The sequence below is a fragment of the Scyliorhinus canicula genome, chromosome 17 (genome assembly GCF_902713615.1).
Source record: "Scyliorhinus canicula chromosome 17, sScyCan1.1, whole genome shotgun sequence".
Taxonomy (NCBI): Eukaryota; Metazoa; Chordata; class Chondrichthyes; order Carcharhiniformes; family Scyliorhinidae; genus Scyliorhinus; species Scyliorhinus canicula.
The window spans coordinates 129918751-129939323 of NC_052162.1; the positions used below are offsets into that span (position 1 = coordinate 129918751).

The 20573-nt window shown below is 52.1% G+C and overlaps 1 protein-coding gene across 2 annotated transcripts; it reads right to left on the minus strand.

Moving 5' to 3' along the window:
- Positions 1–1899: 1899 nt before the first annotated feature.
- On the minus strand, positions 1900–18327 carry LOC119951327 (ER membrane protein complex subunit 4-like). 2 transcript variants are annotated; one of them, XM_038774439.1, is made up of 5 exons: positions 18113–18327; positions 15734–15845; positions 15355–15508; positions 3326–3498; positions 1900–3293 (listed from the first exon to the last, which is right to left on the minus strand). In XM_038774439.1, the coding sequence occupies exons 1-4, from the start codon at positions 18193–18195 to the stop codon at positions 3350–3352; spliced, it is 498 nt and encodes a 165-aa protein (XP_038630367.1). In that variant the 5' UTR covers positions 18196–18327; the 3' UTR covers positions 1900–3293; positions 3326–3349. The 2 variants fall into 2 exon arrangements, with proteins under 2 accessions (XP_038630367.1, XP_038630365.1); XM_038774437.1 differs by lacking the exon at positions 1900–3293 and adding an exon at positions 4276–4436 and having other exon boundaries at positions 3327–3498; positions 18113–18319.
- Between the last annotated feature and the right edge of the window lie 2246 nt (positions 18328–20573).

Consider the following 20573-nt stretch of genomic DNA (forward strand, 5'->3'; position numbering starts at 1 on the left):
TGACTCAAAATTATATTTCTCGTAGACTGGTTGTCTCCAATTTTCTTTAATTTACCAGATATTAGCAAAATTTCACACCTAGAATTATCACCAAATTTAACTGAACCTAATCCTTTCCTTTCCAGCTGTTTACTAAGAGTAAATTTCAATGAAGGTGTGAAACATCGTTTTAGCTGTATGCTAAAAATTCACTTGGTTATAACTTGAAAGACCTGCCTGTTTTAAACATTCGTGACCTAATTCAACTGAAACCTTCATCCATGCTTTTCCAGATGCTTACGAAGATAGTTACTTTCAATGAAGGTGTGAACCATTGTTTTTAGCTTAATACAAGAATCCTGTGTGTTTGCTAAGCCTGCTTGGGAGAAAGAATCTGCATTTTATAATCCTGCTTTGCAGCTGCTGTTAACCCTTCGTGGGATCTTTCCCTGTATCCTCTCAGGTTTCTCTCAGACCAGATATTGCCAGACTTCCATGTTTCAAATGACACATCTTTTCATGTTTTCAATAACAACTTGCAAGAAGAAAAATGCCCTCCAGCCCTGCCACATTTCCTTATGCTTTAACATGCCGATCTTTATAGGCAGCACGGTAGCACAAGCACAACACAGTAACTTCACAGCACCAGGGTCCCAGGTTCGATTCCCCACTGGGTCACTGTCTGTGTGGAGTCTGCACGTTCTCCCGTGTGTTTCCTCAGGATGCTCCGGTTTCCTCCCACAGTCCAAAGATGTGCAGGTCAGGTGGATTGGCCATGATAAATTGCCCTTAGTGACCAAAAACGTTAGGAGGGGTTATTGGGTTACGGGGATAGGGTGGAAGTGAGGGCTTAAGTGGGGTGGTGCAGACTTGATGGGCCGAGTGGCCTCCTTCTGCACTGTATGTTCTTCGCTCTGCCTTCCAGACTGACTTGTTTTTTGTTCTATATTTGGCAGTCTATCACCCCGCTACTCTACTTCCATCCGCAACCAACACCCTGCCAAATTTGTTTAAACTCTGCCAAGAGCACGAACAAACCTCCCTGCATGAATGTTGGTCCCGTTTCGGTTGAGGTGCAACCCGTCCGACTGGTCTCACCTTCCCCAGAAATTGGATTGAACAGACCCAGTAAACTAAAGGCCTCCCTCCTGCACCATCTCTTCAGCCATGCATTGATCTGCTTTAATCCGCCTATTCCCATACTCACCGGCGGTGGCGGTAGTGTTACCGTCACTGAGCTAGTCATCCAGTGGCCCGGGATAACGCTCTGGGAACCTGGGTTTCAATCCTGGCACAATGGATTCGGTAAAAATCTGGAATTAATGGTGCGTGGGTTTCCTCCGGGTGCTCCGGTTTCCTCCCCCAGTCCAAAGACGTGCAGGTTAGGTGGATGGGCCCCGGCCGCATTTATCCTTGAGTGTCCAAAGATGTGGAGGTTGTGGTGTTATGAGGATGGGGAGTGGGCCTGGGTGGGGTGCCCTTTCGGAGGGTCGGTGCAGACGCAATGGGCCGAATGGCCTCCCTCTGCACTGTAGGGATTCTATGGTGACCGTGAAAGCTAGTGTCGACTATCATTCAAAACCCATCTGGTTCACTCACGTCCTTGAGGGAAGGACATCTTGCCACCCTTACCTGGTCTGGCCAACATGTGACTGCAGACCCCACAGCAATGTGGTTGAAATGGCCGAGCAAGTTCAAGGGCAATTAGAGATGGGCGCTGGTCTAGCCAGCAATGCCCACATGCCCCCCCCCCCCCGCCCCCATCCACCTGAACAATTTTTTTAAAAAGCACGTGGCACTGGGAGTACCCCACCAGCTGGCATTAACCACCAGTGTTGGTTGCCGAGGCTTGTATCTTGCAGGAGTGAAGAGGCGAGGCTGTTGCAGAGTTTAAAGGCAAAAGCAAAAACTGAGTTGGAGAACTTTCTGAGCTGGCGGAGTCGGTTTTCGCCTGCTGCCATTTCACGCAGGCCCCACTTCGCCGAAACACTTTATTTCCACAGCCACGGGACCATTGGAATAAAACATGGCACATTACAGCAAAATCAAACTCTCGCCGAGAGCTTTACCGAATATTTCTTTCCCCCGTCCCGAGACCGCTGGTTGGCGTCCAGTCCCTTACCGCCCACTTCAGCAGCAGGCGCAATCTGCAGGAGTGGGGAGGGGGTGTCCCCCAGACCATTCGGGGACCCCCCCCCCCCCCCCCCCCCCCCCACACACACATACGAGAGAAACAATTCAAACGCAATCATTAAATAAAAAGCAGGTGATTGAGAGCTGACATAAAATACTGGCATCGCTGCAGCCACACCAGAGGAGGCTAACAGGAGGGAGTGCGGGGGGGGGCGGGGGTTTCAATGACAGCTCCGAGTACCAGCTAGGAATACATTCAGGTACAGCGCCCACAATGACTAACCTGGGAAGGGGCAGCTGCTCAAACATACAAACTCACACACACGTACCGACACACACACACACACACACACACAAAATTGTCAATACGTGCCTCCAGCTGTCACGACTGAGAGACGTAACACCGATATTCAGCACCTGAAACCATCCCACGTAGGGTCTGGCGGGTAGCCGGCTGTTTGACGTGGGACCTCGCGCAAACTGGCCGCCTGGTTTTTGTTCATGAACGGCAGCGACGCCGCCCGACAGGAACAAAAGGCTGCCGCGTTGCTCCAACCTCAAAGGCAGCACTGGCTGGAGTTCCCTCTGTGGACCATTAACACCCGGAGCACAGCCCAGCCCCAGCCCTTCTGTGGGAAGAGGCAGGGGCCACGAAGCACACACCGAGCTCCCACGAGGTATTGTTCAACGAACAGTAAGAGCCTAATTTTAGTGTCAGAGGAGAAGTCGGACATTTCACACCTACCCAATAAGTGGCCGGAGGAGGGGGGGGGGGGGGGCAATGGGAGGGAAGACAGTCCTTGGTTTGACGTCTCAATTGAATGAGTGCAATGCAGTGGCGCTCCCTCAGCACTGCCGGCAGGCACGGTAGCCTCAGCTGTGCGATTCGAGCCTCGGGGAACAAACCTGTGGGCATGGGTGGGAGTTCCGGGGGGGGGGGGGGGGGGGGGGGGGGGAAGCTACCGGGGTCAGCTGGGAATGACTGATTCAGGCGCCTGCTGCCCCACTGTCAGCCCCAAAGGCTCCCTCCTTCGACAAAGTGTGAGGGGATAGAGATGAGGAATTAACAAACAAATACCACGCTCCCAAAATACACAGTCCCTGCTGCCGGCGTCTTCACTCCTTCTGACAGGGGTCATGGGTACGGGGACCAGGTGTCTGTCTGTCTGTGTGTGTGTGTGTGTGTGTGTGTGTGTGTGTGGGGAGGGGGGGGGGGGGGGGGCAGCGACAGAAAAGGTTAACCAGAGTGAGCCAGTTCCAAGGTGAATAAGATGGCAGCAGGTTCAGTCCGGTGTTGATCATCCTCAGGCGGAGGGAGTCTCTCTCGGCGATGGGAGGGAAGTGGGGGCATCACAGGACCAGCCCCCCGCCCGTGTACTCCACTCTCTGTGTGAAAGGAGAAGGAGGAGGTCAGGAATAGGAGTGGGAATATCTCCCGTCGAGCCTGCTCCGCGATTCAACAAGATCACGGCTGATCATCGGCCTCAACTCCACCCCCCCCCCCCCCCCCCCCCCGCCTCAAACGCACTCTTTCCCTATCCCTCCATTCCCAAAGATATCCACTTCAGCTTTGAACACACGCAATGACGGAGCATGCAGGCCGGGGACAGAGAATTCCAAAGATTCACAAACGCTCTGGGTGAAGAAATTCCCCCTCATCTCAGTTTGGAACAGTGGGTTGGCCCTGCTGCCTCACGGCGCCGAGGTCCCAGGTTCGATCCCAGCTCTGGGTCACTGTCCGTGTGGAGTTTGCACATTCTCCCCGTGTTTGGGTGGGTTTCGTCCCCACAACCCAAAGATATGCCGGTTAGGTGGATTGGCCACACTAAATTGCCTCTTAATTGGAAAAAATGAATTGGATACTCGAAATTTAGGAAAAAAAATGTCTGTTTGGAATGGCTGCCCAGTATCCTGAGACTGTGGACCCCCCCCCCCCGGTGTCCTCAACTCTCTGAGAATTAGCCTCTCCGCGTGGAGCTCCTTCGGAATTTCACACCTTTCAATTGGATCACCTCTCACTCATCGAAACTCCAGAATGCAAAAGGCCCGATCTACTCAATCTCCTGGGAGCGGTGAACGGTCTCCCTCCTCTTCCTATTTTCCCAGCTCCCCACTATTTTCCCAGCTCCCCCCCCCCCCCGCGAACCGAGCGCAAAGTCTCACCTGGGGCGGCTCGATGAATGCCAGCCAGTCAGAGGCGTGCGTGGGCAGCAGCCCCATCGACTGGCATTTGTAGACGGCCAGGGCCAAGCCTAGCAGGTTGCCAATGAAGTAGACCAGGCCCTGCAGCCACTGCTGGCTCGAACTCTCCAGCAACTTGAAGGCTGTAAGCAAGAATGGAACAAGCAGCAAGTTCAGGAACGGCCGAGAAGTTGTGAGAGGTGAATTTCAAAGAGGGGGAGGTGTGTGCCAGGGGTTCCGTGTACTCAAATCACGAAACGTCGCCTCATAGTCACAGCAGCTCAGGAGGACTGACAAGGTCAATCCAAACGGCAATTTATTTTCAGGCTAAAGGCAACGGGGCACACGACATACAGGTCACAACACGATCATTTTTTAAAAAAAAATTTAGAGTACCCAATTAATTTTATTCAATTAAGGGGCAATTTAGTGTGGCCAATCCACCTACCCTGCACATCTCTGGGTTGTGGGGGCGAAACCCACGCAGACACGGGGAGAATGTGCAAACTCCACACGGACAGTGACCCAGAGCCGGGATCGAACCTGGGACCGTGAGGCAGCAATGCTAACCACTGCGCCACCGTGCTGCCCCGGGCGACCGATCATGACAGTCCCAATCCGGGCCGGCTTTTAAGAGGTGATGCTACGAGCCCCAGCTGATGGGCCTCCGCCCAACGGCGGGTGAGCTAGTATTCTACGGGTACTGTGGGGAACGAAAGCGGGTTGTCCCCATGGGTCCTGCGAGGTTAGGAAGGCAGTTGGTCCCGTTAACCATTGCAACTGAGACCCGGGGGGGGGGTGGAGTTTAAAGAATGACAAAATCATCCCCAGTGAGACAGGGTGTTGGCAGAATGGCTTCTGGAGCACTGCCCGCCGTTTGGCTCCCCAAGCTACAGTAATTGCCCCAGAGGGAGTGCAAAGAAGGTTTAACGGTAGGGGTCCTGGGATGACAGGTTTGCCCGATGAGGAGGGGGTGAGCAGAACGGGCCTTCACTCTATTGGCGTTCAGCTCAACGCATTGAAACGTACATACAGATATATGTTGTATATACATAAAGAGGGGACGACACGAGGAATGAGCTGATACCGCTTGCCCTGGCTGGAAAATCAAGAGCACGGCGAGAGGGTCTCAGGTTAAGGAGGCGGCCATTTTAAGACTGAGATGAAGCGGAATTTCATCACTCTACGAGCTGGGAACCGTTGGAATTCACCAAGCCTCCCTCAGGGAGATATCTGTACACTGACTGGTGTCTCTCAGTCCCCTCTCTCTCAGGGAGATATCTGTACACTGACTGGTGTCTCTCAGTCCCTCTCTCTCTCAGGGAGATATCTGTACACTGACTGGTGTCTCTCAGTCCCTCTCTCTCTCAGGGAGATATCTGTACACTGACTGGTGTCTCTCAGTCCCCCTCTCTCTCAGGGAGATATCTGTACACTGACTGGTGTGTCTCAGTCCCCTCTCTCTCAGGGAGATATCTGTACACTGACTGGTGTCTCTCAGTCCCCTCTCTCAGGGAGATATCTGTACACTGACTGGTGTCTCTCAGTCCCCTCTCTCTCAGGGAGATATCTGTACACTGACTGGTGTCTCTCAGTCCCCTCTCTCTCAGGGAGATATCTGTACACTGACTGGTGTCTCTCAGTACCCTCTCTCTCAGGGAGATATCTGTACACTGACTGGTGTCTCTCAGTACCCTCTCTCTCAGGGAGATATCTGTACACTGACTGGTGTGTCTCAGTCCCCTCTCTCTCAGGGAGATATCTGTACACTGACTGGTATGTCTCAGTCCCCTCTCTCTCAGGGAGATATCTGTACACTGACTGGTGTCTCTCAGTCCCCTCTCTCTCAGGGTGATATCTGTACACTGACTGGTGTCTCTCAGTCCCCTCTCTCTCAGGGAGATATCTGTACACTGACTGGTGTCTCTCAGTCCCCTCTCTCTCAGGGAGATATCTGTACACTGACTGCTGTCTCCCAGTCCCCCCTCTCTCTCAGGGAGATATCTGTACACTGACTGGTGTCTCTCAGTCCCCTCTCTCTCAGGGAGATATCTGTACACTGACTGGTATGTCTCATTCCCCTCTCTCTCAGGGAGATATCTGTACACTGACTGGTGTCTCTCAGTCCTCTCTCTCTCTCAGGGAGATATCTGTACACTGACTGGTGTCTCTCAGTCCCCTCTCTCTCTCTCAGGGAGATATCTGTACACTGACTGGTGTCTCTCAGTCCCCTCTCTCTCTCAGGGAGATATCTGTACACTGACTGGTGTCTCTCAGTCCCCTCTCTCTCAGGGAGATATCTGTACACTGACTGGTGTCTCTCAGTCCCCTCTCTCTCAGGGGATATCTGTACACTGACTGGTGTCTCTCAGTCCCCTCTCTCTCAGGGAGATATCTGTACACTGACTGGTGTCTCTCAGTCCCCTCTCTCTCAGGGAGATATCTGTACAGCTGACTGGTGTCTCTCAGTCCCCTCTCTCTCAGGGTGATATCTGTACACTGACTGGTGTCTCTCAGTCCCCTCTCTCTCAGGGAGATATCTGTACACTGACTGGTGTCTCTCAGTCCCCCTCTCTCTCAGGGAGATATCTGTACACTGACTGGTGTCTCTCAGTCCCCTCTCTCTCAGGGAGATATCTGTACACTGACTGGTGTCTCTCAGTCCCCTCTCTCTCAGGGAGATATCTGTACACTGACTGGTGTCTCTCAGTCCCCTCTCTCTCTCAGGGAGATATCTGTACACTGACTGGTGTCTCTCAGTCCCCTCTCTCTCAGGGAGATATCTGTACACTGACTGGTGTCTCTCAGTCCCCCTCTCTCTCAGGGAGATATCTGTACACTGACTGGTGTCTCTCAGTCCCCTCTCTCTCAGGGAGATATCTGTACACTGACTGGTGTCTCTCAGTCCCCTCTCTCTCAGGGAGATATCTGTACACTGACTGGTGTCTCTCAGTCCCCTCTCTCTCAGGGAGATATCTGTACACTGACTGGTGTCTCTCAGTCCCCTCTCTCTCAGGGAGATATCTGTACACTGACTGGTGTCTCTCAGTCCCCCTCTCTCAGGGAGATATCTGTACACTGACTGGTGTCTCTCAGTCCCCTCTCTCTCAGGGAGATATCTGTACACTGACTGGTGTCTCTCAGTCCCCTCTCTCTCAGGGAGATATCTGTACACTGACTGGTGTCTCTCAGTCCCCTCGCTCTCAGGGAAATATCTGTACACTGACTGGTGTCTCTCAGTCCCCCCTCTCTCAGGGAGATATCTGTACACTGACTGGTGTCTCTCAGTCCCCTCTCTCTCAGGGAGATATCTGTACACTGACTGGTGTCTCTCAGTCCCCCCTCTCTCAGGGAGATATCTGTACACTGACTGGCATCTCTCAGTATCCTCTCTCTCAGGGAGATATCTGTACACTGACTGGTGTCTCTCAGTCCCCTCTCTCTCTCAGGGAGATGTCTGTACACTGACTGGTGTCTCTCAGTCCCCTCTCTCTCAGGGAGATATCTGTACACTGACTGGTGTCTCTCAGTCCCCTCTCTCTCGTGGAGATATCTGTACACTGACTGGTGTCTCTCAGTCCCCCCTCTCTCAGGGAGATATCTGTACACTGACTGGTGTCTCACAGTCCCCTCTCTCTCAGGGAGATATCTGTACACTGACTGGTGTCTCTCAGTCCCCTCTCTCTCTCAGGGAGACATCTGTACACTGACTGGTGTCTCTCAGTCCCCTCTCTCTCAGGGAGATATCTGTACACTGACTGGTTTTCTCAGTCCCCTCTCTCTCAGAGAGATATCTGTACACTGACTGGCATCTCTCAGTATCCTCTCTCTCAGGGAGATATCTGTACACTGACTGGTGTCTCTCAGTCCTCTCTCTCTCAGGGAGATATCTGTACACTGACTGGTGTCTCTCAGTCCCCTCTCTCTCAGGGAGATATCTGTACACTGACTGGTATCTTAGTCCCCTCTCTCTCAGGGAGATATCTGTACACTGACTGGTGTCTCTCAGTACCCTCTCTCTCAGAGAGATATCTGTACTCTGACCGGTGTCTCCCAGTCCCCTCTCTCTCAGGGAGATATCTGTACACTGACTGGTGTCTCTCAGTCCCCTCTCTCTCAGGGAGATATCTGTACACTGACTGGTGTCTCTCAGTCCCCTCTCTCTCAGGGAGATATCTGTACACTGACTGGTGTCTCTCAGTCCCCTCTCTCTCTCAGGGAGATATCTGCACACTGACTGGTGTCTCTCAGTCCCCTCTCTCTCAGGGAGATATCTGTACACTGACTGGTGTCTCTCAGTCCCCTCTCTCTCAGGCAGATATCTGTACACTGACTGGTGTCTTACAGTCCCCCCTCTCTCAGGGAGATATCTGTACACTGACTGGTGTCTCTCAGTCACCTCTCTCTCTCAGGGAGACATCTGTACACTGACTGGTGTCTCTCAGTCCCCTCTCTCTCAGGGAGATATCTGTACACTGACTGGTGTCTCACAGTCCCCTCTCTCTCAGGGAGATATCTGTACACTGACTGGTGTCTCTCAGTCCCCTCGCTCTCTCAGGGAGATATCTGTACACTGACTGGTGTCTCTCAGTCCCCTCTCTCTCTCAGGGAGACATCTGTACACTGACTGGTGTCTCTCAGTCCCCTCTCTGTCAGGGAGATATCTGTACACTGACTGGTGTCTCTCAGTCCCCCCTCTCTCTCTCAGGGAGATATCTGTACACTGACTGGTGTCTCTCAGTGGTCTCTCTCTCTCAGGGAGATATCTGTACACTGACTGGTGTCTCTCAGTCCCCTCTCTCAGGGAGATATCTGTACACTGACTAGTGTCTCTCAGTTCCCCCTCTCTCTCAGGGAGATATCTGTACACTGACTGGTGTCTCAGTCCCCCTCTTTCTCTCAGGGAGATATCTGTACACTGACTGGTGTCTCAGTCCCACTCTCTCAGAGAGATATCTGTACTCTGACTGGTGTCTCCCAGTCCCCTCTCTCTCATTGAGATATCTGTACAGTGACTGGTGTCTCTCAGTCCCCTCTCTCTCTCAGGGAGACATCTGTACACTGACTGGTGTCTCTCAGTCCCCTCTCTCTCAGGGAGATATCTACACTGACTGGTGTCTCTCAGTCCCCTCTCTCTCAGGGAGATATCTGTACACTGACTGGTGTCTCTCAGTCCCCTCGCTCTCAGGGAGATATCTGTACACTGACTGGTGTCTCTCAGTCCCCTCTCTCTCTCAGGGAGATATCTGTACACTGACTGGTGTCTCTCAGCCCCTCTCTCAGGGAGATATCTGTACACTGACTGGTGTCTCTCAGTCCCCTCTCTCTCAGGGAGATATCTGTACACTGACTGGTGTCTCTCAGTCCCCTCTCTCTCTCAGGGAGATATCTGTACACTGACTGGTGTCTCTCAGTCCCCTCTCTCTCAGGGAGATATCTGTACACTGACTGGTGTCTCTCAGTCCCCTCTCTCTCAGGGAGATATCTGTACACTGACTGGTGTCTCTCAGTCCCCTCGCTCTCAGGGAAATATCTGTACACTGACTGGTGTCTCTCAGTCCCCCCTCTCTCAGGGAGATATCTGTACACTGACTGGTGTCTCTCAGTCCCCTCTCTCTCAGGGAGATATCTGTACACTGACTGGTGTCTCTCAGTCCCCCCTCTCTCAGGGAGATATCTGTACACTGACTGGCATCTCTCAGTATCCTCTCTCTCAGGGAGATATCTGTACACTGACTGGTGTCTCTCAGTCCCCTCTCTCTCTCAGGGAGATGTCTGTACACTGACTGGTGTCTCTCAGTCCCCTCTCTCTCAGGGAGATATCTGTACGCTGACTGGTGTCTCTCAGTCCCCTCTCTCTCTCGTGGAGATATCTGTACACTGACTGGTGTCTCTCAGTCCCCCCTCTCTCAGGGAGATATCTGTACACTGACTGGTTTTCTCAGTCCCCTCTCTCTCAGAGAGATATCTGTACACTGACTGGCATCTCTCAGTATCCTCTCTCTCAGGGAGATATCTGTACACTGACTGGTGTCTCTCAGTCCTCTCTCTCTCAGGGAGATATCTGTACACTGACTGGTGTCTCTCAGTCCCCTCTCTCAGGGAGATATCTGTACACTGACTGGTGTCTCTCAGTCCCCTCTCTCTCAGGGAGATATCTGTACACTGACTGGTATCTTAGTCCCCTCTCTCTCAGGGAGATATCTGTACACTGACTGGTGTCTCTCAGTACCCTCTCTCTCAGAGAGATATCTGTACTCTGACCGGTGTCTCCCAGTCCCCTCTCTCTCAGGGAGATATCTGTACACTGACTGGTGTCTCTCAGTCCCCTCTCTCTCAGGGAGATATCTGTACACTGACTGGTGTCTCTCAGTCCCCTCTCTCTCAGGGAGATATCTGTACACTGACTGGTGTCTCTCAGTCCCCTCTCTCTCTCAGGGAGATATCTGCACACTGACTGGTGTCTCTCAGTCCCCTCTCTCTCAGGGAGATATCTGTACACTGACTGGTGTCTCTCAGTCCCCTCTCTCTCAGGCAGATATCTGTACACTGACTGGTGTCTTACAGTCCCCCCTCTCTCAGGGAGATATCTGTACACTGACTGGTGTCTCTCAGTCACCTCTCTCTCTCAGGGAGACATCTGTACACTGACTGGTGTCTCTCAGTCCCCTCTCTCTCAGGGAGATATCTGTACACTGACTGGTGTCTCACAGTCCCCTCTCTCTCAGGGAGATATCTGTACACTGACTGGTGTCTCTCAGTCCCCTCGCTCTCTCAGGGAGATATCTGTACACTGACTGGTGTCTCTCAGTCCCCTCTCTCTCTCAGGGAGACATCTGTACACTGACTGGTGTCTCTCAGTCCCCTCTCTGTCAGGGAGATATCTGTACACTGACTGGTGTCTCTCAGTCCCCCCTCTCTCTCTCAGGGAGATATCTGTACACTGACTGGTGTCTCTCAGTGGTCTCTCTCTCTCAGGGAGATATCTGTACACTGACTGGTGTCTCTCAGTCCCCTCTCTCAGGGAGATATCTGTACACTGACTAGTGTCTCTCAGTTCCCCCTCTCTCTCAGGGAGATATCTGTACACTGACTGGTGTCTCAGTCCCCCTCTTTCTCTCAGGGAGATATCTGTACACTGACTGGTGTCTTAGTCCCCTCTCTCTCAGGGAGATATCTGTACACTGACTGGTGTCTCTCAGTACCCTCTCTCTCAGGGAGATATCTGTACACTGACTGGTGTCTCTCAGTCCCCTCGCTCTCTCAGGGAGACATCTGTACACTGACTGGTGTCTCTCAGTCCCCTCTCTCTCGTGGAGATATCTGTACACTGACTGGTGTCTCTCAGTCCCCCCTCTCTCATGGAGATATCTGTACACTGACTGGTGTCTCTCAGTTCCCCCTCTCTCTCAGGGAGATATCTGTACACTGACTGGTGTCTCTCAGTCCCCCCTCTCTCAGGGAGATATCTGTACACTGACTGGTGTCTCTCAGTTCCCCCTCTCTCTCAGGGAGATATCTGTACCCTTGACTGGTGTCTCTCAGTCCCCCTCTCTCTCTCAGGGAGATATCTGTACACTGACTTGTGTCTTAGTCCCCTCTCTCTCAGGGAGATATCTGTACACTGACTGGCATCTCTCAGTATCCTCTCTCTCAGGGAGATATCTGTACACTGACTGGTGTCTCTCAGTCCTCTCTCTCTCAGGGAGATATCTGTACACTGACTGGTGTCTCTCAGTCCCCCCTCTCTCTCTCAGGGAGATATCTGTACACTGACTGGTGTCTCTCAGTCCTCTCTCTCTCAGGGAGATATCTGTACACTGACTGGTGTCTCTCAGTCCCCTCTCTCAGGGAGATATCTGTACACTGACTGGTGTCTTCGTCCCCTCTCTCTCAGGGAATTATCTGTACACTGACTGGTGTCTCTCAGTACCCTCTCTCTCAGAGAGATATCTGTACTCTGACTGGTGTCTCCCAGTCCCCTCTCTCAGGGAGATATCCGTACACTGACTGGTGTCTCTCAGTCCCCTCTCTCTCAGGGAGATATTTGTACACTGACTGGTGTCTCTCAGTCCCCTCTCTCTCAGGGAGATATCTGTACACTGACTGGTGTCTCTCAGTCCCCCCTCTCTCTCTCAGGGTGATATCTGTACACTGACTGGCATCTCTCAGTATCCTCTCTGTCAGGGAGATATCTGTACACTGACTGGTGTCTCTCAGTCCCCTCTCTCTCGTGGAGATATCTGTACACTGACTGGTGTCTCTCAGTCCCCTCTCTCTCAGGGAGATATCTGTACACTGACTGGTGTCTCTCAGTCCCCTCTCTCTCGTGGAGATATCTGTACACTGACTGGTGTCTCTCAGTCCTCTCTCTCTCAGGGAGATATCTGTACACTGACTGGTGTCTTAGTACCCTCTCTCTCAGGGAGATATCTGTACACTGACTGGTGTCTCTCAGTCCCCTCTCTCTCTCAGGGAGACATCTGTACACTGACTGGTGTCTCTCAGTCCCCTCTCTCTCGTGGAGATATCTGTACACTGACTGGTGTCTCTCAGTCCCCCCTCTCTCAGGGAGATATCTGTACACTGACTGGTGTCTCTCAGTTCCCCCTCTCTCTCAGGGAGATATCTGTACACTGACTGGTGTCTCTCAGTCCCCCTCTCTCTCTCAGGGAGATATCTGTACACTGACTTGTGTCTTAGTCCCCTCTCTCTCAGGGAGATATCTGTACACTGACTGGTGTCTCTCAGTACCCTCTCTCTCAGAGAGATATCTGTACTCTGACTGGTGTCTCCCAGTCCCCTCTCTCAGGGAGATATCCGTACACTGACTGGTGTCTCTCAGTCCCCTCTCTCTCAGGGAGATATCTGTACACTGACTGGTGTCTCTCAGTCCCCTCTCTCTCAGGGAGATATCTGTACACTGACTGGTGTCTCTCAGTCCCCCCTCTCTCTCTCAGGGCGATATCTGTACACTGACTGGCATCTCTCAGTATCCTCTCTCTCAGGGAGATATCTGTACACTGACTGGTGTCTCTCAGTCCCCTCTCTCTCAGGGAGATGTCTGTACGCTGACTGGTGTCTCTCAGTCCCCTCTCTCTCAGGGAGATATCTGTGCACTGACTGGTGTCTCTCAGTCCCCTCTCTCTCAGGGAGATATCTGTACACTGACTGGTGTCTCTCAGTCCCCTCTCTCTCAGGGAGATATCTGTACACTGACTGGTGTCTCTAAGTCCTCTCTCTCTCAGGGAGATATCTGTACACTGACTGGTGTCTCTCAGTCCCCTCTCTCAGGGAGGTATCTGTACAGACTGGTGTCTCTCGGTCCCCCCTCTCTCAGGCAGATATCTGTACACTAACTGGTGTCTCACAGTCCCCCCGCTCTCTCAGGGAGATATCTGTACACTGACTGGCATCTCTCAGTATCCTCTCTCTCAGGGAGATATCTGTACACTGACTGGTGTCTCTCAGTCCCCTCTCTCTCAGGGAGATGTCTGTGCACTGACTGGTGTCTCTCAGTCCCCTCTCTCTCAGGGAGATATCTGTACACTGACTGGTGTCTCTCAGTCCCCTCTCTCTCAGGGAGATATCTGTACACTGACTGGTGTCTCTAAGTCCTCTCTCTCTCAGGGAGATATCTGTACACTGACTTGTGTCTCTCAGTCCCCTCTCTCTCGTGGAGATATCTGTACACTGACTGGTGTGTCTCAGTCCCCTCTCTCTCAGGGAGATATCTGTACACTGACTGGTGTCTCTCAGTCCCCTCTCTCTCTCTCAGGGAGATATCTGTACACTGACTGGTGTCTCAGTCCCCTCTCTCTCTCAGGGAGATATCTGTACACTGACTGGTGTCTCTCATCCCCTCTCTCTCAGGGAGATATCTGTACACTGACTGGTGTCTCTCAGTCCCCTCTCTCTCAGGGAGATATCTGTACACCGACTGGTGTCTCTCTGTCCCCTCTCTCTCAGGGAGATATCTGTACACTGACTGGTGTCTCTCAGTCCCCTCTCTCTCTCAGGGAGATATCTGTACACTGACTGGTGTCTCCCAGTCCCCTCTCTCTCAGGGAGATATCTGTATACTGACTGGTGTCTCTCAGTCCCCTCTCTCTCAGGGAGATATCTGTACACTGACTGGTGTCTCTAAGTCCTCTCTCTCTCAGGGAGATATCTGTACACTGACTGGTGTCTCAGTCCCCTCTCTCAGGGAGATATCTGTACACTGACTTGTGTCTCTCAGTCCCCTCTCTCTCGTGGAGATATCTGTACACTGACTGGTGTCTCTCGGTCCCCCCTCTCTCAGGCAGATATCTGTACACTGACTGGTGTCTCAGTCCCCTCGCTCTCTCAGGGAGATATCTGTACACTGACTGGTGTCTCTCAGTCCCCTCGCTCTCTCACGGAGATATCTGTACACTGACTGGCGTCTCTCAGTATCCTCTCTCTCAGGGAGATATCTGTACACTGGCTGGTGTCTCACAGTCCCCTCTCTCTCAGGGAGATATCTGTACACTGACTGGTGTCTCTCAGTCCCCTCTCTCTCTCAGGGAGATATCTGTACACTGACTGGTGTCTTTGTCCCCTCTCTCTCAGGGAGATATCTGTACACTGACTGGTGTCTCTCAGTCCCCTCTCTCAGGGAGATATCTGTACACCGACTGGTGTCTCTCAGTCCCCCCTCTCTCAGGGAGATATCTGTACACTGACTGGTGTCTCACAGTCCCCTCTCTCTCAGGGAGATATCTGTACACTGACTGGTGTCTCTCAGTCCCCTCGCTCGCTCAGGGAGATATCTGTACACTGACTGGTGTCTCTCAGTCCCCTCTCGCTCAGGGAGATATCTGTACACTGACTGGTGTCTCTCAGTCCCCTCTCTCTCAGGGCGATATCTGTACACTGACTGGTGTCTCTGTCCCCTTCAGCAGAGGCTGGAACTTGTACAGGAGATAGAGTGGAATAGCAGGATGAGCTGAGATGAAGTCAGGCACACAGGAGGCTCGCGTGTAACATTGATGTTGGTTCAAAGAAGTTTCAGAGCTGCAGATTTGATACGGTACTCACTTGCCGACATGGACATCAGTGCCTGTATGGGTCTCCAGGCCATCATGCAGACCATCATGATCGGGAAAATGGAGATGGTGTTGCCAGCCATGTACATGATGAACAGGTTCATGGGCACCTGTTTCAGTGGTCCCAAGGCGATGTCCCAGCAGCGCTGTGAACAGAAAGCAAGCAGGACATCAGTAACGGCATGGAATGGAGCTGGTGTGGTGGTGTTTCTGACAAATATTGACCGTAAATCTAGGCCTGGAAGTGAGGATGACCTTTGGCACCATCGCCACAAAGCTTTTATGACGAGGGCTGCAGCGGTTCACCAGGGCAGTTTGCCATTGTGAACAATCCAAGCCCCTTGCCGAGGGCACATTCAAACACAACTTACTTTCTCAACCAGAATCCTGTCCGTTTCTTGGACGCTAGTGTCCGGTAGCTGTTTTTCGGAATATCCGACAGGGTACATGGAGTCGCCCTGGCCACATTGTCGGTCACGCCCCCTGTGAAGGAGAGAGGACACAAACTGTTCAACTGAGCCACCCTTTCCGGACCCCTTTTAAAGCGAGAGCTTCTCCGTCAGGGGCCAGTTTTAAAGAGGGAATCTCTCCGTCAGAGATCCCCTTGAAAGAGGGAGCCCCTTTGTCAGGTAGATTTAGAACTGAGATGAGGGTGGAACTAGCTGTCCCATAGTGTTGTGGAGTCTGAGTCATTAAATGGTTTCAAGGCGATAGATATATTTCTGATTTTAAAAAGGGTTAAAGGGACATGGCGAACAGGGAGTTGGATTTGAAACCAAGGCGAGATCAGCCATTATCTGAATGGCAAAGTAGGCTCGAGAGACTGAATTGCCCACTTCTCCTAACTTCTCTGTTCGTATGAAAGAGGGACGCCCTCCGTCAGGGACCCCTTTTAAAGAGGGAGTCTCTCCGTCAGGGACTCCTTTTAAAGAGGGAGTCTCTCCGTCAGGTACCCCTTTTAAAGAGGGAGTCTCTCCGTCAGGGACCCCTTTTAAACAGGGAGTCTCTCCATCAGGGACCTCTTTTAAAGAGGGAGTCTCTCCGTCAGGGACCCCTTTTAAAGAGGGAGTCTTTCCGTCAGGGACCCCTTTTAAAGAGGGAGCCTCTCCGTCAGGGACCCCTTTTAAAGGAGTCTCTCCGTCAATGGATTTGGGTACAGGAGTAGCGATGTCTTGCTGCAGTCACACAGGGCTTTGGTAAGGCCACGCCTTGAGTATTGTGCGCAGTTTTGGTCTCCAAGTTTGAGGAAGGACATTTTTGCTATTGAGGGTGTCCAGCGAAGGTTCACCAGACTAATTCCTGGGATGGCAGGACTAACATAAGACTGGATCGACTGGGCTTGTAGTCACTGAAGTTTAGAAGAATGAGAGGGGATCTCATAGAAACATATAAAATCCTGATGGGACTGGACAGGCTAGATGCAGGAAGAATGTTCCCGCTCTTGGGGATGTTCAGGACGAGGAGTCACAGCTTAAGAATAATGGGTAAGCCATTCAGGACTGAGACAAGGAAAAATTTCTTCTCAAGAGAGTTGTGAACTTGTGGAATTCTCTACCACAGAAAGCTGTTGGGGATAGTTAATTGGATATATTGAAGAGGAAGCTGGACGTGGTCCCTGTGGCTAATGGAATCAAGGGGTATGGAGAGAAAGCAGGAGTGGGATACTGAATTGACATGATCAGCCAATTATCGTATTGAATGATGGTGCAGGCTCGATGGGCCGAATGGCCTACTCCTGCACCTATTTTCTATGACCCCTTTTAAAGAGGTAGTCTCTGGGTCATGGACCCCTTTTTAAAGAGGGAGCCTCTCCATCTGGGACCCTCTACAAGAGCGAAACCTGTCCATCAGGGACACCAAACCTGCGGCAATATCACCAGCGCGTCAGACCGAGGGCAAACATAGAACATTACAGCACAGAACAGGCCCTTCGGCCCTCGATGTTGTGCCGAACAATGATCACCCTACTTTAAACCCACGTAACCCGTATACCCGTAACCCAACAATCCCCCCATTAACCTTACACTACGGGCAATTTAGCGTGGCCAATCCACCTAACCCTCACATCTTTGGACTGTGGGAGGAAACCGGAGCACCCGGAGGAAACCCACGCACACACAGGGAGGATGTGCAGACTCCACACAGACAGTAACCCAGCCGGGAATCGAACCTGGGACCCTGGAGCTGTGAAGCATTGATGCTAACCACCATGCTACCGTTAGGCCCCAAACCTAGGGCACGCACCACCAAGTGGGGGGGGGGGGGGGGGGGCTGAAATCAAGATGGCGTCTCAGGTTCACCACCCCAGAAAAAGATGCCAAGTGGGGGGGGGTCTGAAATCAAGTTGGCGTCTCAGGGCCCCACCCCAGAAAAAGATGCCAAGTTGGGGGGGGGGGGGGGGGGGCTGAAATCAAGTTGGCGTCTCAGGGCCCCACCCCAGAAAAAGATGCCAAGTGGGGGGGGGCTGAAATCAAGGTGGCATCTCAGGGTCACCACCCAGAAAAAGATGCCAAGGGGGGGGGGGGGGGGGGCTGAAATCAAGATGGCGTCTCAGACAGGAAACTATGTCAAGTGGGGAGGAGGGGTCTGAGTGGTTTCTGGGAGACTGCTTTGGGAGGGCAACGTCAGAGGTGATAAGGGGTTTGGAAAGGTTTTGGGACGCGGCCCACAATCCTCCCCGCGGTCAAGGCGGGCCGGCCCGGCCTGCGCCTCCTACTCGAGCCCGCGGCTGCCCCGCGCGGCCTCCGCACCTGCTGCCTCCGCCGCTGAGGTTGAGCTCGAGGGCCCATTTGTGCCGGCGCGCGCGGTTGGCAAGCGCTGCCCCCGCAGCCATGGCAACGTCAGCGACCGTTAACCGTCGCCTGAACCCCGCGTTCAAATCTTTCTTCCCCTCCTCCCGATCAGGGAGACGATCCCGGGCCTCCGATCAGCGTCCGCTGCAGTGCGCATGTGCGCTGGCCCGACGTCCTCCAGAGTCGTCCGTCCCCCGCCCACCATCTTTGTTGGGGGCACTGGATAAAAGCAAATCACAGCGGATGCTGGAATCTGTTGGGGGCACCACCGCCTTCCGCCCTCGAGCTGAAGGGAGCCGCGCGCACCCCTCCGCTGCCCCGCACAAAGATGGAGGCTGCTCACATGGCGGGAAAGGTGTACAATATTTTCACTCCATTTTCAACAGGAGGGCCCATTCCCATCGTGCAACAAAAGCCTGAAGAACGTAAAGAAAAGCAAAATTACTGCGATATGGATGCTGGAAATCTTAAATAAAATATTGGAATATGGACCAATATTGGACCAGCAGGTCCATGAGTAACATTACAAATCCTCCTGCAATGGAAAATCCATTATTACCAGACCAGATCCCAACAGTGGCTGATACCCCAATATTTTAGTGTAAGACTGGGCAGAAAATGATTTGCTCCAGGAGTGATTGCATGAAGAATTGGGATTTGGAATTTTTGAAACAAAACTTTATTATGAATATAATATTAAACTAACTTCACACCCGAAAAAAAACCTCTTAAATAATCCTACTCAATCCATCCTTAAACCACAAGAATGGGAGCACAGCTCTCAATCAATCTTAAAATTATGGCTTCGACTAGTGTGCACTGGCATTTCATGTGCTCAACTAAACGCTTCAAAAATGTGTGAGTTCCCGCCTCTACCACCCTTTCAGGCAGTGAGTTCCAGATTGCAACCAGCCTCTGGGTGAAAAAAGCTTTCCTGACATCCCCTGTAAATCTCCTGTTCCTTTAATCTTTGCCCCCTGATTATTAACCCCTCTGCTAAGGGATAGATCCCTTCTTACCCACCCTATCCACGCCCCTCATAATTTTATGCACCTCAATTGGGTCCCACCTCAGCCATTGCTGCTCCAAGGAACAAAACCCCAGCCCTAACCAACCTCTCTTCATAGCTGAATGTTCCAGCCCAGGCAGCATCCCGGTGAATCTCCTCTGCACCCTCTCCAGTGCAATCACACCCTTCCTACAGTGTGGTGACCAGAACTGCACACAGTACTCCAGCTGTGGTCTAACCAGTGTTTTATACAGCTCCATCAGAACTTCCCTGCTCTTGTATTTGATCTTCGGCTAATGAAGGCAAGTATCCCATAAGCCTTTTTTTTAAAGAAACATTTTATTGAGGTATTTCTTTGGCATTTCAACAACAACAAAATCAACAATAAACAAATAAATATAAACACAGTGCAAATGCCACCCCCCTCTCCCACAGGTCTTGCCATTACTTACCCCCGCTAACCTAACGCCCCCCCCCCCCCCCCTCCCCTTTCTGCTGACGATTAATTCTCTGCAAGGAAGTCGATGAATGGTTGCCACCTCCGGGCGAACCCCAGCAGAGACCCCCTCATGGCGAACTTAATTTTCTCCAGGCAGAGGAGGCCAGCCATGTCCGAAAGCCAGGTCTCCGATTTTGGGGGCTTTGAGTCCCTTTATGCTAGTAATATGCGCCTCCGGGCGACCAGCGAAGCAAAGGCCAGAACATCCGCCTCTCTCTCCTCCTGGATTCCCGGATTCCCAAAAATCGCCACCTCCGGACTCATTGCCACCCTCATATTTAATACCGTGGACATGGCGTCAGCAAACACCTGCCAAAATACCCTCAATTTTGGACATGCCCAGACATATGGACATGATTCCCATAAGGCTTCTTAACCACCTTATCTACCTATCCTACTGCCTTCAGGGATCTTTGGACATGCACCCCAGGGTCCTTCTGATCCTCTGTACTTCCGAGGGTCCCACCATTCATGGTATCTTTCCTTGCCATGTTCATGCTCCCAAAATATATCACCTCACACTTCTTAGGGTTAACTCCCATTTGCCACAGTTTTGTCCATCTCACCAGCCCGGCTGTAATCGCCCTGTAATCTAAGGCTTTCCACCTCGCTATTTACCACAACCACAGTTTTTGTGCCATCGGCGAGTCAGATTATAGTCAAATTCCCAGGTTGCACCATCCTAGTTTTATGCGTCACGTCCAATAGATTTTCCTTGTCCTCCCCATCCCTCGCCTCCTTCTCTCTTGCAATACACCAGGTCATGAGAGCTGATTATTTTCTATGGCATCTTAAAACTCTCCTAATTTTTTCTGATACTTCAGATTTGATAAACACAGGGCCGCACGGTGGCACAGTGGTTAGCATTGTTGCCTACGGCGCTGAGGACCCGGGTTCGAATCCCGGCTCTG

Bases quoted from the DNA above. Each gene is read 5' to 3' on its own strand.
- LOC119951327 (XM_038774437.1), bottom strand. From the start codon at position 18,195: ATGGCTGCGGGGGCAGCGCTTGCCAACCGCGCGCGCCGGCACAAATGG. The intron at 15,846-18,112 runs GTGCGGAGGCCG...TCTCCTTCACAG, and splicing joins CTCAGCGGCGGAGGCAGCAG to GGGGCGTGACCGACAATGTG. The intron at 3,499-4,275 runs GTGAGACTTTGC...CCTTTCACACAG, and splicing joins CATTCATCGAGCCGCCCCAG to AGAGTGGAGTACACGGGCGG.